Source organism: Apteryx rowi, unplaced genomic scaffold, assembly GCF_003343035.1.
Source record: "Apteryx rowi isolate R43461 unplaced genomic scaffold, aptRow1 scaffold_11, whole genome shotgun sequence".
Classification (NCBI taxonomy): Eukaryota; Metazoa; Chordata; class Aves; order Apterygiformes; family Apterygidae; genus Apteryx; species Apteryx rowi.
In genome coordinates, this window is record NW_020447308.1 from 6,425,782 (window position 1) to 6,440,900 (window position 15,119).

The 15,119-nt window shown below is 37.4% G+C and overlaps 1 protein-coding gene across 1 annotated transcript in view; it reads right to left on the reverse strand.

Annotated features, from left to right (window-relative positions):
* The window catches only part of MEGF11 (multiple EGF like domains 11), a 294,124-nt gene that overhangs the window by 196,013 nt on the left and 82,992 nt on the right, over positions 1-15,119 (reverse strand). The window contains exons 2-4 of the mRNA XM_026074925.1: positions 12,202-12,325; positions 9,502-9,603; positions 7,555-7,655 (exon numbers count right to left, since the gene is read on the reverse strand). Of these exons, the coding sequence (XP_025930710.1) occupies positions 7,555-7,655; positions 9,502-9,603; positions 12,202-12,317 (319 nt within the window). The 5' untranslated portion in view covers positions 12,318-12,325. The remainder of the gene's footprint in view (positions 1-7,554; positions 7,656-9,501; positions 9,604-12,201; positions 12,326-15,119) is intronic.

Genomic DNA, 15,119 nt, shown 5'->3' on the forward strand with positions numbered 1-15,119 from the left:
AGGGGCAAGCGGAGCTCAGATCTGGCACAAGTTATAGTAGCTCTATTATTCAGTCAGCAAGGAATCTGCCTGGGAATTATCCCCTACAGGTGACAGCTTCACTGATGGTCAGAGTTGCTGTGTGACAAGATCCTGTGACTGGACAGGGGAGGATAACACCCGGAGGGAAATACAATAGAAGGAAGTGAAAAAGGAGCTAGCTCAGATTTTGTACGTACACCAAGAGCCTTTTTTAAAGGCCATCTTGATTTAGATTACTCTTCTTYTTCCCTCTCTCTCTCTTCCCCACCTCCTTTTTTACTAGGCTTTAAAACTTCTTCAGAAAAAAAGAGAAATAAATCTATTAAATGGGAGAAGGATGTAAAGGAGTGGTCAAGAAAGCAACTTTAATTTTAAACATGTTTCATTTCACATATCCTTCTGCTTTCTGACCTTACTGATTTCAGGAAGTTAACCCAGCTCCCTATGCATCTGGACCCTTAATGAACTTCAAATTCTTTTGGAGGGAAAAATATTCTGAAGGCACAGAACTCCAGAAGATGCTAAAGGGCAAAAGTCCTGTGTGTACATGTGCTGAAGAGGAATTCACTCATGTATCTTGTTTTTATAGGTCCATGCAAGTGAATGGATACCACCATCATAGGAGGGACTGAGCCATTTAGCTTAACATAACTACCATAGATGAGCGCTGATGCCTTCCACACCATTCGAGATCCGTGCAAACTGCCGTAACAACATTGGGATGCATTAAAGCAGGAGAAGGAGGACAGGGACCAGAGATATTAAGTAAGTTTTGTAAGTGAGGATGAAGTAACTGAGGATGTCCACCAAACACAGTGGACCTATGCTGAATTATAGCAGTCAGGGACCAACCTGCCTTTGCTAAAATTGGACAAATTCATGGACTAAATTTTGTACACTTATTTCTTTGAATTCAACAATGAATTCACATCCATGATTCCTGTGTCTTGTTTCTGAGCCTGCTGAAGCTTCCAGGCATCTGGGACATTAACATGAATACTGCTGAGCACCCCTGGATCCAGCGCCTATTGCTGTGTCCACATTCCCAGCATCCTTTTATACTGACCAAACTGAGATTGTCCAGAGCAGCCAGAAAAGCTTTTTTGCTGCTGATCTATAGAGCAACAGTCTAGATCTTTTTCTGACTACCAATAATGCCAGCATAGTTTTTCCTCTGATATTTATTAAGCCCCTTGAGACATAACAAGGCTTCAGTATACCTTTTGTTTTTATGCTGTCCTCATTCCCCTGCATGAACATTTTGCTTCTTCTCCTTCTACTGCGTTTTTTCCATAAGTCCTTCCCTTATTCCATTACTACTCCCCACTAACATCTCTGTAGATCCATCAACATCCAGAAGCTGACTGCAAATAAATGATCTATGGGAGATGAGAATTGATTTTTGCACCTTCCCATCAAAGAGGTGTCTTTAGTCTAAATAGTTTCCCAGTGTCTTTATCTATGCCACAGGATGAACTAACCCACTCAGAAAGTTGGTCCCCTTTTGCCTGTCCAAATATACCTGCCTCCCAAGGTGCTCAAAATGAATAAGCAAAGGCTTCTGCTGGTTACAAGGCTGTGAACTACTCCATGACTGCAAGGTAAAATAGAGTAGACTAATTTCAGCAGTACAACTGAGAACTTCCTTAGCTCACAGAGTGAGCCTCTGAGGGATTTGAAGCAAATTAATTAGGATGCACAGAAGTTCTGTATCTTTTTGAATTTTTTGTCAATGACTAGACCCTAGAAGGGTCCAGCTGACATAGGAGAACTTATGTGAAATTTTATGGAGGCTAAGTGAGAAACACCGAGATTACAGTAAAGGCTGAATGCAGTCTGGGTTAAACTATTAACTTCCAGAGCAGAACTACATTCTGTAATATGGTATACCAGACATTGGCATATGGCCCTCAGGTTACACTTAGCTATATAGTAGCAAATGTGGCAGAAGATGAGTACAGACAATCAGTTCTGCTGCATGGTGCTTCTGTTCTTTCTTATCAACCCACCTGCTCATTTAATAAAGAGAGCAGGGATTCCTCCCGGCCACCACATACCAGTAAGACTACTACTACTACTACTACTACTACTACTACTACTACTACTACTACTACTACTACTACTTCTGCTATTAGGATTATAATTTCTTAGTTCCTGTGAAAGTTTCCCCTCATATGGGGGACACAAGACCAAAGTTATTTTCCCTACATTACTTAGTGGGAAAAAATATATGGAATCATCTTAAATGCATATAAAAAGAGGAATTTCAAAGTGTCACCCACTGTCACTTCAGTTCTACATTTAATAGTGCTATATACAGAATGGCCATCCACACCATTTTCCTGTGTTCATACATCTCAGATCAGAAAGAGAAAAAGAAAGAGAATGTCCCCTGATACAAAGTATCTATGTACCGCTATATCATTTCCCTTAATTTATGTTGCATTATTGATGTACAGAATGCTGTACTTGAATAATGTAACAGTAAGGCTCTTACAAAAAGCACTAGCACCAGCTGTAATGTGTGTCTATAAAGATAAGAAAAATATATTTCCTAAGTCCAGCAGGTTTCAAACAATATATTTTCAGGTTACAGGAATGCTGGCCAAGAGAAATTTAAAATCAAGGTGAGAAGTGGGGGACAACATTTCTTCTAAAATGTTAATGACCTACTGCCTTATAAAGTTAAAATAATCAACAAATCTGACAAACGAGCAAACATTATGAATATTCAGGATGTTTAAACTGCTGATTCAACATTTTCTAAGAGTGTACAACTTTTGCACTGATCACATAAGCTATTATTTTTCTTTTCATCATAAGTGCACTTGACTGTGGTGTCAGTGTGTTGTTGCAACATATGCATTGAAGTATTGTAATTCATACAGATGGCCGGAAGCTTTCAAATTGTTACTTCTATAGTACAGATGTTTAACAATTTAGCCATATGGCTCCAGTAAAGGAGCCTTTTCAAAGATTACAAAAACTACACTAGCCACACAACCTTGTAAATCTGAATGCAATCCTGAGGCATGAATTTTCATATTACCAGCATACAAAAACATGCTTTGTACTATGAAGTTTGCGTGTCYATTAAGAATTACATAATTTATGGAACATTATTTAAGATCCTGATAGAAATCAGCTCCCAAATTTGCATAATTTCACTAAGTCAACTATTAAAACAACATTCCGCATTTGTTTTTTAAATTCATGAAAGGTGTCAGACGTGAGCTCGTTGACAGGAAGGGCAAATAACCACAGGCAAATATAATAATGTCCCTAAAGTCTGGCCTGAGTGAACTRTCACTGTAGGTGACAGATTGAGATACAACCAGTGAGACCAAGAATTTCTCTATAAAAAGAGCTGTCAAAGAAACCAAGGAGCCCTCATGATGGTTGTGGCAAATTTTATGTGGAAAGCTGAATGTTGAGAAACAATCTGAGATCAATACTATCTTGACCACGAAAAGAAAGAACCATGAAATGGTCAATTTATAACACAACTGAATTTTGCCAGGTTTGAATGACAGACAAATGGCACCAAATAAGATTGTTAAATCACTAATCCTGTCACTATTAAATCCTGTCACATTGCATAGATTTATACATTAGAAAAAGAATGTATGGCATGAGAGTAAAAAATAGTGCTGTTTGTTAAAAACTAAAATACTCTCAATCTATAAAGAAAAGGTGAATTCCCAGCTTTGTGTTACTTTTTTCAGGGTTGTTTTTTTCTGCCAAAGTGTCGGATATAATTAGATGCTGTTTGCTGTCCCATCTTCCTTCTTCCTGATGCTTGGGTCTCTGACCCTTTGCTACCTAGAACAGATTTCTCTTTTATATAAATCTGTAGCACAAGAATAAGAATAAGATTAAAATGGACAGATTGAACAAAGCACTGGTCTTTCAGACAAAAAGATATCCATTTAGTATATAGGGGCTCTTTCCACCTGATGTATTTTTAAAGGGAAATATTCAATTAGCATCTGCTCAAAGGGCAAATCCACAAAAGAGCCATGTAATATTCTTTTTTTTTTTTAAGCAGCAAAGAAATATTCAGAGATGCTTTCTCTACCACAGATACTAATCTGGGCAGGATAATTTTAAAATATCCTTATGAAAACCTTGAAGGGTGTTTGAACCCTGTGGTTGTTTAAAAAAAAATTTCTGCAGTTTATGCGTTTGCTTTGCCAAAAGCTTACCTTAGCAAATAAAGTATAGTAAATCATAGCTGCTCTGATTTACTACCAAGAGTATGCTGTTTGTTTTCAGGGAGAGCTCAGTGAAAAGCTGTGTCATGTATAAACACATTCAGAGCAGGGGAGAATCATTTCGCAGAACTATCAGAACAGCAGAAACCATTTCTAAGATATCAATGGAAGAAAAATGCAGATGTACATTTGCAGAATTTTTCATGTTCATTTATTTTGCTTTATTTTGAATAATATATCCCACTGCAAAATATTCCAAGTCCTTTATAGGCACAAAGAAGACAGTTCCATACCTCAAAACTGTTTAGCCTAAATACCAATGGATTGGGCAGATTTATAATTCATCAGTTAAAAATTAAAAATTATTTGATCTTTTGTCTAACTTCCACATTTCAGGGGGCAGTAGCACAAGGAGATACCAAAAGTGTGGAGAAGACACCAGAGGAGGAATGGCAGAGCAAAAGGCCCTGGGTTAACCTGATCATTTAGAACTAAATAGGGTAGATTTTATTAGTGCTAATCCATTCAGGAAGTCCCAACGGGAGGACAAAGAAAGAAACATATATCTGACATGCTTTTAAAAAGATAGTAAGCAAAAAGGGAAAAGAACAAAACAGCAGCTGAAAGCCTTCACTCCTGCTTTAAAATCCAAGAAAGAGCCATTAACAGAGATTTAAACTCAGCCTTCACTAGTCTAAACATGTCACTGTTAATTACAAAGCTATTTAACTTTTGCAAGAAATAAAGGTTGCTATTAATGAAAGAAGAACCAATTAGCTTTTAATCTACCCTGTTTTGTAATCAAACTTTCTTTTGATCATCAGACTCACTGCAGGATGTATTCTCTCCTGCCCATGTTGTAGTGGCTCCCATGATGCTAATGGAATAGACGTTAAAGGGCTGGCTGGGCGAGGAGAACCTGCTCCGCAGGGCTGGAGCTTCCTTCCCCTGGTGCCAGTGGGGCTCAGAGGAAGGACTTGCATCTCCAACCCATGCYGCTCCGCGACAGCGCAGGCAAGCGCAGTGATTTTGATGGTGTCTCCTGCCCTTTCTCTTGTAGCATTTGCCATTAGAGGAACAGGCACTGAATGTGTCTAGAGGAATGTGGGACAGGACTACCAGACTATCTTATTAGAAATCAGCAGAAAATATCATYTTAAAGAAAAGAAAGAATTGGGAAAGGGAAGCTGGGGAAAGAGATAAAAGCAGGGAAGGGCCACAAGGAATGAAAATGGAATTCAATGGTGACTGCAAAGAACGATTAATGGGAGAAGCTGCTTGTTAGAGAAGGAACATACTTGAAAAAAATATACAGGTAGTGGGACCAGGGCTTGATATGTTACACACAAAAAAGATGAGATGGGAAAAGGAGGGATCACATTAGCTAATACTGTTGTGCCTCCAAACTGTTCATTGCAGGGCCAGAGGTTGGTTGGTTTGTTTGTTTTTGCTTTTTTTAAAAGAATGAGGCTACTTGTACTACCAAAACAATAAGACCAAGTACACTACTATCAATCATGAAGGAGAACTACTTACTTTACAGCATTTCCCTCTTGGCAGCATTTCCATCTTGGCCGCACTTGCTGCTCAGACCTCCCAGGAACGAGGATACATGGAAAATGTTCCTGAGGTATTCGCTTTGCATTTATGACCATGCAGATAATGAAATATGAGAACCTGACTCTTGCACATGTAACCCACAGAGAGAATAAGTATCATCTGCACTGTGTTAAACATGAAACTCCTTTTCTGATCAGATACATGCTGACTGTTCTGCATTAGCAAACCTTTGGTGTGTGGTGTATACTGTTCTTTCTCCATAATATAAAGACAAAATGTGCCAGGTAATGCTGAGGAACAGTACCAAGGAAAAAGCCCTTTAAAATAAATGTTAATATCCTGTGTACAGCAAGAACTTCTGCCTTCTCAAAGAATCAGAGAGTCTGCGAAATTCTCCTGTTGTTGCTACCAGTATGGCAATTAAAAAAAAAATCAATACATTGCAGAGAGCAAAGTGAAAATAAGTATGTTCTATGCCAGACAGGATTTTGAGCCACAAAGTTCAAGCTGGTAATAATATTATGTGCAACAGCCACTGAAGTGATGTTGACACTACAGAAATTTAAAGTTAAGTGCATACTTCAGCATAGGGATGATTTCAGTGAAGACAAGGGGTTCTGTTAAATGTTTTTCTGGACTTGAGTCACACAGTGCACTTTGAAAGATCAAATTATTCCTCTCTCTGTGAATTAAGGCTAATTCTAATCCCTTATCTCAAAGGGGTGGTCAATTTTGCACACTCCAAAGCCTCTTTACAGYAACTCTGTAGCACAAAGGGTATCTAAAATGAGATTAGGGTTCATTCGTGTTTTCAAGGTGCTCAACTATTGCAATACAAGTACAATATAGGCACCAACAGAGGTAGACAGATATAGCCTTAAAGCACTGTGTGAAGATATTTAAAGTTAGCTGGATAACTGCATCATTTTCACATTTAAATTATTCTATGGCATTCTAAATCTGTCGACAAAATTTGGATCCTGATACTGATGAAACACTTGTTTTTCTTGTGTCATAATCTCACTCTAATAAAATGTAGACAAGAKATCCCCAGCTTCCATTCCTTTCGAGCACAGTGTAGCAAATGCATCCTGACTCAGAAAACTTAGAAAACTGCAATACTGAAAAAATTTGATGTTAGAGTACAGGACATTTTTAATTAACAAAGCTCTTAGRTTTTGCTGAATGTACCATTTTGCTTTTTGTAGCCCTAACACACCCCAGAGCTTTTTATTTGCTTACACAGTGCAATTARGACACAGCTCTTCTGACATTTGTGAAGCTTTAAAAAGAGCAAAATTATTGATAGGAACCATATGAAACATAATGATATTTAAACTGTTCTTACGTGGAGTAGAAYAAAATAAGGTTAAAAAGTAATGACACTTTCAAAGTTAAGAGGCAGAAAATTTATGCTTCTTCCTAAACTACGGAATAGTTCAGTCCTGAGAGTGTTTTCAGTTCCCCCAATTCCTTAACATTCATGCATACTTAGATAAATTACTCCTCAAGGTAAGGTCTGATTCAAGAAACACTCTCCCCAGTTGTTTCAGCRAAATATTACTTATGTGCTTGAAAGGGATATAGATGAAATGTTCTGTGTCTGCAATTCTGACTGAAATTAGTGGGACCTGAAGGTTCTGAGCAGCTCTGAAAACCAGCCCTTAATATTACTATTGTAATGCCTCTTTAATTTGTCTACATCTCCTCCAAATAACTACTTTTAATTGTCACATCCGAATCAAAGCTTTGTACATACGTATACAGTAGTCTCCACTTTCGTAATATCCAGGGCAGCACTGAGATCTTCGCCGATACATAGTTCTTAGTCCTCTTCGATATGCTGTTTTATAACTTATTCTAAATTGCAAGACAGAAAGCCATTTGACAATATTGAAAATCAATGTCTACTGTTGGAATTATATTTGTGTTAAATTATAGCAAGGATAGCATTCAATAATTATTTTAAAATGTATGAAAGCTTTTGGTATTAAAAGCCACAATAAAAAAATCAATACTTGTTTGGAAACTTGAAATACATATTCTATTACAAACACAGTATTTACGACAGTCAATCACCATAGCCCTTCCTASGACTGCTATCTTAAAACATTGCCCCAGTCCTAAAGCATGGGCAAGGAGTTTTTTCAAGAATAAAGACAATTCATTTCTGCATATCAGCAATGGGATCAACAGAATCTTCTATAGAGGCTACTGTGTCAGCATGCTACTCCAGAAATTACCACAGTGGAACCTGCTTTTGAGCTACAAAACTTGAAATTAACCCCAAGGTGATTTCTTTCTACTTGGTAACCCTTCCAAGGCATTAGTGCCTTGCAAAATGACATTATAGTCCCAATTCAGTACTTAAAGCATGTTTCTGCTACCAGAATCCTGCAGCGCAAAGATGTCTTAAGTGTTAACCATTCTGTAGTATTTTGAGATTATTCATAGCATTAGCAATGATACCAGAGCAGAAAGAGAATATTTAACAGAGAATATTTAACAGCAAACACTTCAAAACAGCTTTGTTGGTGTTAGTTTATTTGAAATTACACAAATTGAATGAAATCTATTGTCCTTCAAGTTAGATAAATTGATCCAATTTACTCTGCTGCATTCCAAGAAATACAATAGTCCAGAAAGCTCTGTATCTGTGTTCAGTTCCATATTTTGTAACACTGAAGCTAAAAAACTAAAAACCCACAGCTGGATTGGTATGGTGCTGAACAGCTTCTTTCCTACTGAATCCATGCAAAGTTAAGGTACCAAGTAGCTGGCAAACACCCCCCCCCACCCGAAAGATTGCAAATGTTAGCAGATAGTTATTAGAATACTTTTCCACTCAAAATCAGGTTGAGCACAACAGCTGATATCTTGCAGCCCAAGAAAAATTAACTATGTAGTATCAACKTTCATTCAATGCTAGGAATGGACCCATCCTTTTTCTATTTAATTTTCAATAGATTTGAATGCAGTATTTCAAATTTCAATCCATTTCTAATTATCACTAGCCTGATTGATCCCCAAGTGTCAAAAATGGGCTAACGGCAAAAGGGAGACTTTGCTCTACCATAATTTATGCATTCGTATCTTCTAAGCAATGGCTAAACTGTTTCACATAGCTCCATGGAGAACAAACTCACCAAACAATTAAACCATGCGCTGCCCTTTTCCCAAAGAAAGGAAGGGGGCTGAGCATAACAGATTATTCTGCTAGTCTGTCTCCTAACACTCTTTTTCCTTGGTGAAGCCTGGTTCTGAGGCCATGGGCAACGTGTTTAAAATGCAAAGGTGCCATCATGAGACCAAATCGCATATAGTGATGTGACAAGAGCGTGGCTAATTCTTCAGTTATTCTGCATGTACTTCCTGTCATAAAGCTGGACATGCGCTGATCACTCGGCAAGGATGGTTAGAGTTTGGTCATGTAACAGACGCTCCCAGGCACGTGGGGGGGAATGGCATGGTGCATACACCTGAACGGCCCCTTAAAAGATTGGCTACCATTTATCTCAATTAAATTTCATGCAAAAATCTCTCTACCTCAGATGATGGCCTACAATGCCAAAATAATAATTACAGTAAAACATATCTTTCCTTACGTACCTGTGTTAGAGTACCACAAAAGCTTGGTAAAAAGAAAAGTTATATGAGGAGATGAAAAGGCAAAGTAAAATTAAAATGTCTGGGGATCAGTTCTTACCTATGTCTAGTGCACTTGAACCAGTTCAGTATGTCAGTACATCTTGTATAATAGATCTGATCAAAAGGATGAGCATAAGATTCTTGTACTGTCACAGCGTAGCTAGGAGCAGACAAAGAAAGAAAGTGAAAGGCTGTCCACTGCAACACGAAAAGCTTCCGCTCCCTGTATATGCTTCTCATCTAAATCCAGTATGAGAAATAATTAAATCAGTGATCTTAGAAACTGTAGGCCTTATCCAAAACCAGAACAAGGCTTCCTGTCCTCTTCCCCCTTTTAGCTAGGCACCCAGGTGATATTCAATACTTTGAAAACAGAAGTCAACCATAGCTCTTCCTCAGGGTTTTGGAAATGCTTCTAACTTGGACTCCTTAACAGAATCAGGCATAGAGATTTCAGTCTGAGTAAAAGGCTGTTCCCTCCCGGATTAGAAACAAATGTTACCAAAATTCATGTTTGTTTTAGAAGGTGAAAAGGGCATTTAGTCAACTAAGCAGTGCAAATTTTAAAAGAGAGAAAAGCACCCTGCTTTTAAAATGTCTCAATTGCCTTCCTGCTTAGGACTGTTGATTTTTGCTTGCATTCCATGATGTTAATAAGCGCTCATATTAGCTTAGCACTGCTGAGTTTTGCCAGCATGATGGAATCCTCACGCTTCGTTTTATGATGAAGGAGCATCATTACTTCAAATAATATTGGGTGCACCAATCAAATAGCATAATTTGTAAAAGGCTCAGGAGTGTTYATTTTTAAACTGCACAAATTTAATCCTTCTAATTTGTAGCAGAAATAAGCTCAGAACTAACTGAAAATTGTAACATCATAAGTTCAGTCATGTCTTAGATTTGGAACCCTTTGAGACAGGGCTAGAATGTGGTTATCCTTCTTTACACAAATGAGTACATATAAACAAAAATCAGACAAATTGGTTAGAAATCACATTACTAAGAATTCAGTAATCTCCTCCTTCCCAAAACAGTACTTATTCATGGAACAGGTGCTACACTAATTATTATGATTACATTTAGAGTGTCTGGGCCTCTCACATGATTTAGGAACACAAATCTCATTGATTTGTTCTTCTTGGTCATTTTAGAATACTGCAGCTCCCCATAGTAAGTGCGTGCATTAGTTAAGAGGCTCGTAATAGAAGATTCTGATCTGGTGACAAGCTCTACATTATCAGATCTACAATATCTTTGGAGAATCAAACTGAAATCATTTGAGGCAGGGTCAAGACCCAGGTATTAGCTCTCCAAGTCATTCATTATATCGCTTGTCTTAATCATCCGAGTGATTTCCTTCTCATCAATGAGACTGCTGATGTGATTAAGGGCTATGAGATTGCACCCRTAAGTAACAGGGAATACCAAAATATTTGCTTGGAGGGTCTGATGGGCCTCAAACTGAAGACTGGACTATTACTGCCCTGCTTGCCATGGCCCCTTCTAGACAAGCCAAGGTCTACCACGTGTTGCCTTTGTCCCCTCTCACAATTTGTTGGTTTTGACAACAGTGCTTTTTACAGCTACTAATGCCAAAAAGTAAAATACTTACATTGCTCATTATGAGTGTAAAACAATAACACTCACAATTCTTAATTATTATTTTATGATCCTGTTTGTTACCCAGTGCTTGCCCTAACAATCTTTTCCCTTTGATTTATTAACATCTAAGTAACAAAGTCATCTTGGTCAGTACAACCAATCAATTTTGGTATTTAATTTTTGTTTCTCCTTGATCGGGTCTCTAGGTTGCTGACTTTCTTCAGACAAAATCAATATTTTATTCCTGTGCTCTGAATGCACTTCACCTCACCACACAGACTGCAAAATCTTATTCCTGAAAATGTATAGTCTTTGCTTTGCAGTTGCATGAACTACAAGCAGTTAATTCTCTAATTAAGGCCTCTAAAACCAAAACATTGTGCCATTAAACTATGTATTCATGTTTCCTCTTGTTAAAGGGTTTATTTTACTAACATGTACAGTAATTCATATCTGTGTGAAACTAATCCACAGAACAGAACTGGAAATTTAGCAAGTTAAACTTCAGAATACAGCAACTTTAGCCTCTGCATGAATGTGAACCCTATCAAAGCTAGTGGGTTTCTRTGTATTCATAAGAGCTGTCTTGCACAGATTCACTTGTAGGACTAGAACATTGTAACAATAAAAAGAACAGAATTACCAGAGCCTTTAATTCTCAGTGCTTTCATGAAGACGCTCTTTGATGCTGACAGGAATTTGGCAGATAAAGTCACAAAGTTCAGGGCACACAGTATAAACCTGCATGTTGCATCAGGAAAGGCTTAAAACTTAGTCCCAGTCTCTAAGTCATGCTCAGCAACAACCAGAAAAAAGCAAGACAGAACAAGGCCACCATTTCCCTAGGTCTCTCCATGGTAAATGGAAATATGCTTGTGCAGCCCTCTAGTAGAAGCTGTGGAGGAGCTTTCCAAAGCAGATCTGAGGGGATAGGTAACACAGGATTACGTGATCTATAGCCCTAGCTTTAAAAACAATTCTTTAGGATGATCCAAATCTACAAAGTTGCTCATTAATGCTATTTCTGTCATGCAGATCAATGTTCTTTTGTGAGGCAAGGCAGAATTTAGCAAATGATGGTTCTTATTTTGCCTTTTAAATGTACAGATCTGAAATGGCTAATCAACCCAAAAAATGGCATGTTATACATTACCTTTCCCAATGACTACAAACRTTTGGATCATCTGGGTTTAGGGACAGAGTAGTTTTGAGCAGAAAAGACAGAAAAAGTCCTTTTAGAATCCACCAGAATAGCACATGGACCACCATTGTTGTATCTAGATAAAGGAAAGAAAGCATAGCCATTAAAGACTATTTTTAAAAAACATCTTTTTAGGCATATTAATCCTTGCTTTTATGCAAGTCCAAATACTTGAAGTTGTACAAACTGAAATACTTGCAAAAAGCAATCAACTGAATACTAAAATTAAAAAAAAGTGCAGATGCATACTTAAAAGGAATTTATACACTCAAACCTACTAAAATCCAAGAATTCAACTGTTAAGCTACTCAAGATATTGATAGCACCAATGGTTCTTCCAAAGAATATTTCTGATACTGAAGATTACTTTCACATCTGTCTGTACTGACAAAATAAATAACTGAGGTAATTAAAACAATGTATTCTCCCATCATCCTATAGACAAATGGGAGAATAACCAAATACCCACTTTAATTAATTTAAATGAGGTTTACATATGTCAATATAGTAGGCTCGATCTGAGACATATGCTTATTACACAGCTGAAGGAAAATCAATTCACTTTTTAAGTCTTAAAAGGGGGAGCCATTTACAATGATATAGGTCAACTTACTGGGTCACATCATGCAGAACATTAACATGAAATAAAAATATTTGCATTGAAGTCAGAAATAGATTGTATAAAAACTAATTATCTATGGTCTCTTCATCATCTTATAGTTCACCTATAAAACATACCAATTTTTATCTACTGATTACTCATCTGGGCCCTTGAAACCAAAGTGGTACTGTTTGCCTAGAAGTCCCCAATGACTTCAGTCAAAAATAAAAAGTAGACAGAAAATAAGAAGCTGATTTTAACTGTAACTGCATCAGATGTGTTAGTCTGTTAAATGTTAAGTCAGTAAAAAGTATTTTTAAATATCCACTTTAGACATTTACATCTTCATATAATCCAAAATTCTAACCAAAAGTCCCATACATTAGTCTTATTCCTGGCAACAGGATTGCCCTAAAAATAGATTGAATCTTCATATGACCATCTAGCAAACACATGGCTCATTGCCTCATGATCCAGAACAGCAAAAGGGACGTTACGGGGTTTGCTCTGCATGACACTGATGTACAACCCAGCATAAAGAAGTCATCACAAAGCAGAATGAGCAGCAGAGGGATAGCCAGGAAGGTGATCCGAAACAAGCTTCTGATTCAAAGCCCTCTAAGCCAGTTCAAGGACACCCATTGCCTTTAGTGAACTTGAAGTCAAGTCCCCAGTGGGAGTAATAGCTTATCTTTTAAATTATTTCTAGAGCTCTCCTAAGCTCAAAAACTGTCTTAAGTCATGTAAGTCATATTAATGTTAATTAACATGATTTAATGTTAATGTTCCTCGTGAAATGAATTTAAGTTTACGAGTGGCCACTCTCCATGTGCAAGCTGTTTCAAAGCCACATGGTGTCAATGCAAAAGCATACACCGGAAATTAGGGCCAAAGAGAAAAGGATATGAGATTTACTTCTGCTCATTGAAGAGAGGTTAGCTACAGTTGTCTCAGACACTACTTCTGCATGGAGGAAAAGTGTCTAGCACTGCTCACCTGCAAGTGCTTGCAGGACAAAAATCTAACACGCCTGATGTTCAAAAACCATTTCAGCTTAGCACTTCAGAGTTGAACTGTCTTTGAATGTAACATGTACCAATATCTGTGAACTACCAAGTATTAGCCTCAACAAAATGACAGTCCTTTCACAACAGTATCTTCAAAAGAGGCCTTTAGCATATTACCCTGACTAACTCTCATTTGAATAAAACCAAACAGCAGAGAACGGGTTCTACTGAGCACTGTTTTTAAGGTTGCAATTAACCCCATGTCAGTTTGCCACAGCTTTGATAGAAGGCAACACTGAACAAACAGGACTAGAGAAAAGACCGTTTCCAATCAAAAGAAATAGTCACAGGAAGAGCATGGCAAAACTGCTGAAGGAAATTCAATCCTTGAGAGGTTTTTTTTTGTTTTCTTTTGGCTTTTGGTTTCTAATCAAAATATTGATCTGTGCTCAGTTTGTTAACTTCTTGGGAACATCAAGAGTCTGTGTTTATCACTAAATTAATCAAAGGCAGAAAGACAGTCTGCTTTCTACCTAAAGAGAGTCTTTGCCTATTTACCTAAAGCAGCCCTATATTTGAATTCTGTAATTCTCAGGGAGATCTGTTTGATTCTTAAGATAATAATGTATAGGTTCACTTTTTAAACAAACACCAAAAGAGTTATTTATAAGCCTTCTTGGCACTTGGAATATTTGTTTAAAATGTATCCGAAAGAGGTTAAAAACTGTTTTCTAAACTTTTAATGTTAATGCTATTTTATTATCTGTTTATAAATGAACTGCTTTGTGCAATGAATTTTCTAACCTTTTAATTCAGATCATACATCAGAAACATCCAACTCTCCAAATACAGCAGAATCTCATTTATCTTAAGTGTCTCTTTTTCTCACTCAAATGAAATATTTCACTTTGATCACTGCTAATAGAGAAGACCTCATACCAAAATGGAATGGTTGATATTACAAGATTCAGAATAAAACTCTAAAAATAGGAGCACATATTTTAAAAACCAACACCAAAAAAGACGCCAGCAATGACAGGTAATATGATTTTTTTTAACTTTTTTGTTCAGCATAGTATACGCTACATTCTTGCATTGCGGTTAATGTTTTTAATGTATTCCCCAAGGAGGCAGCATCACCATACCAGGTGGATAATGCCTGTAACTTYATTAAAGATATAATCAGATTATATGAGCATTTCCAGGCCCTGCCACCGCCACTCTCCTAAGGACACGCAGCCCTTTGAGCTTAATGAGAAAAT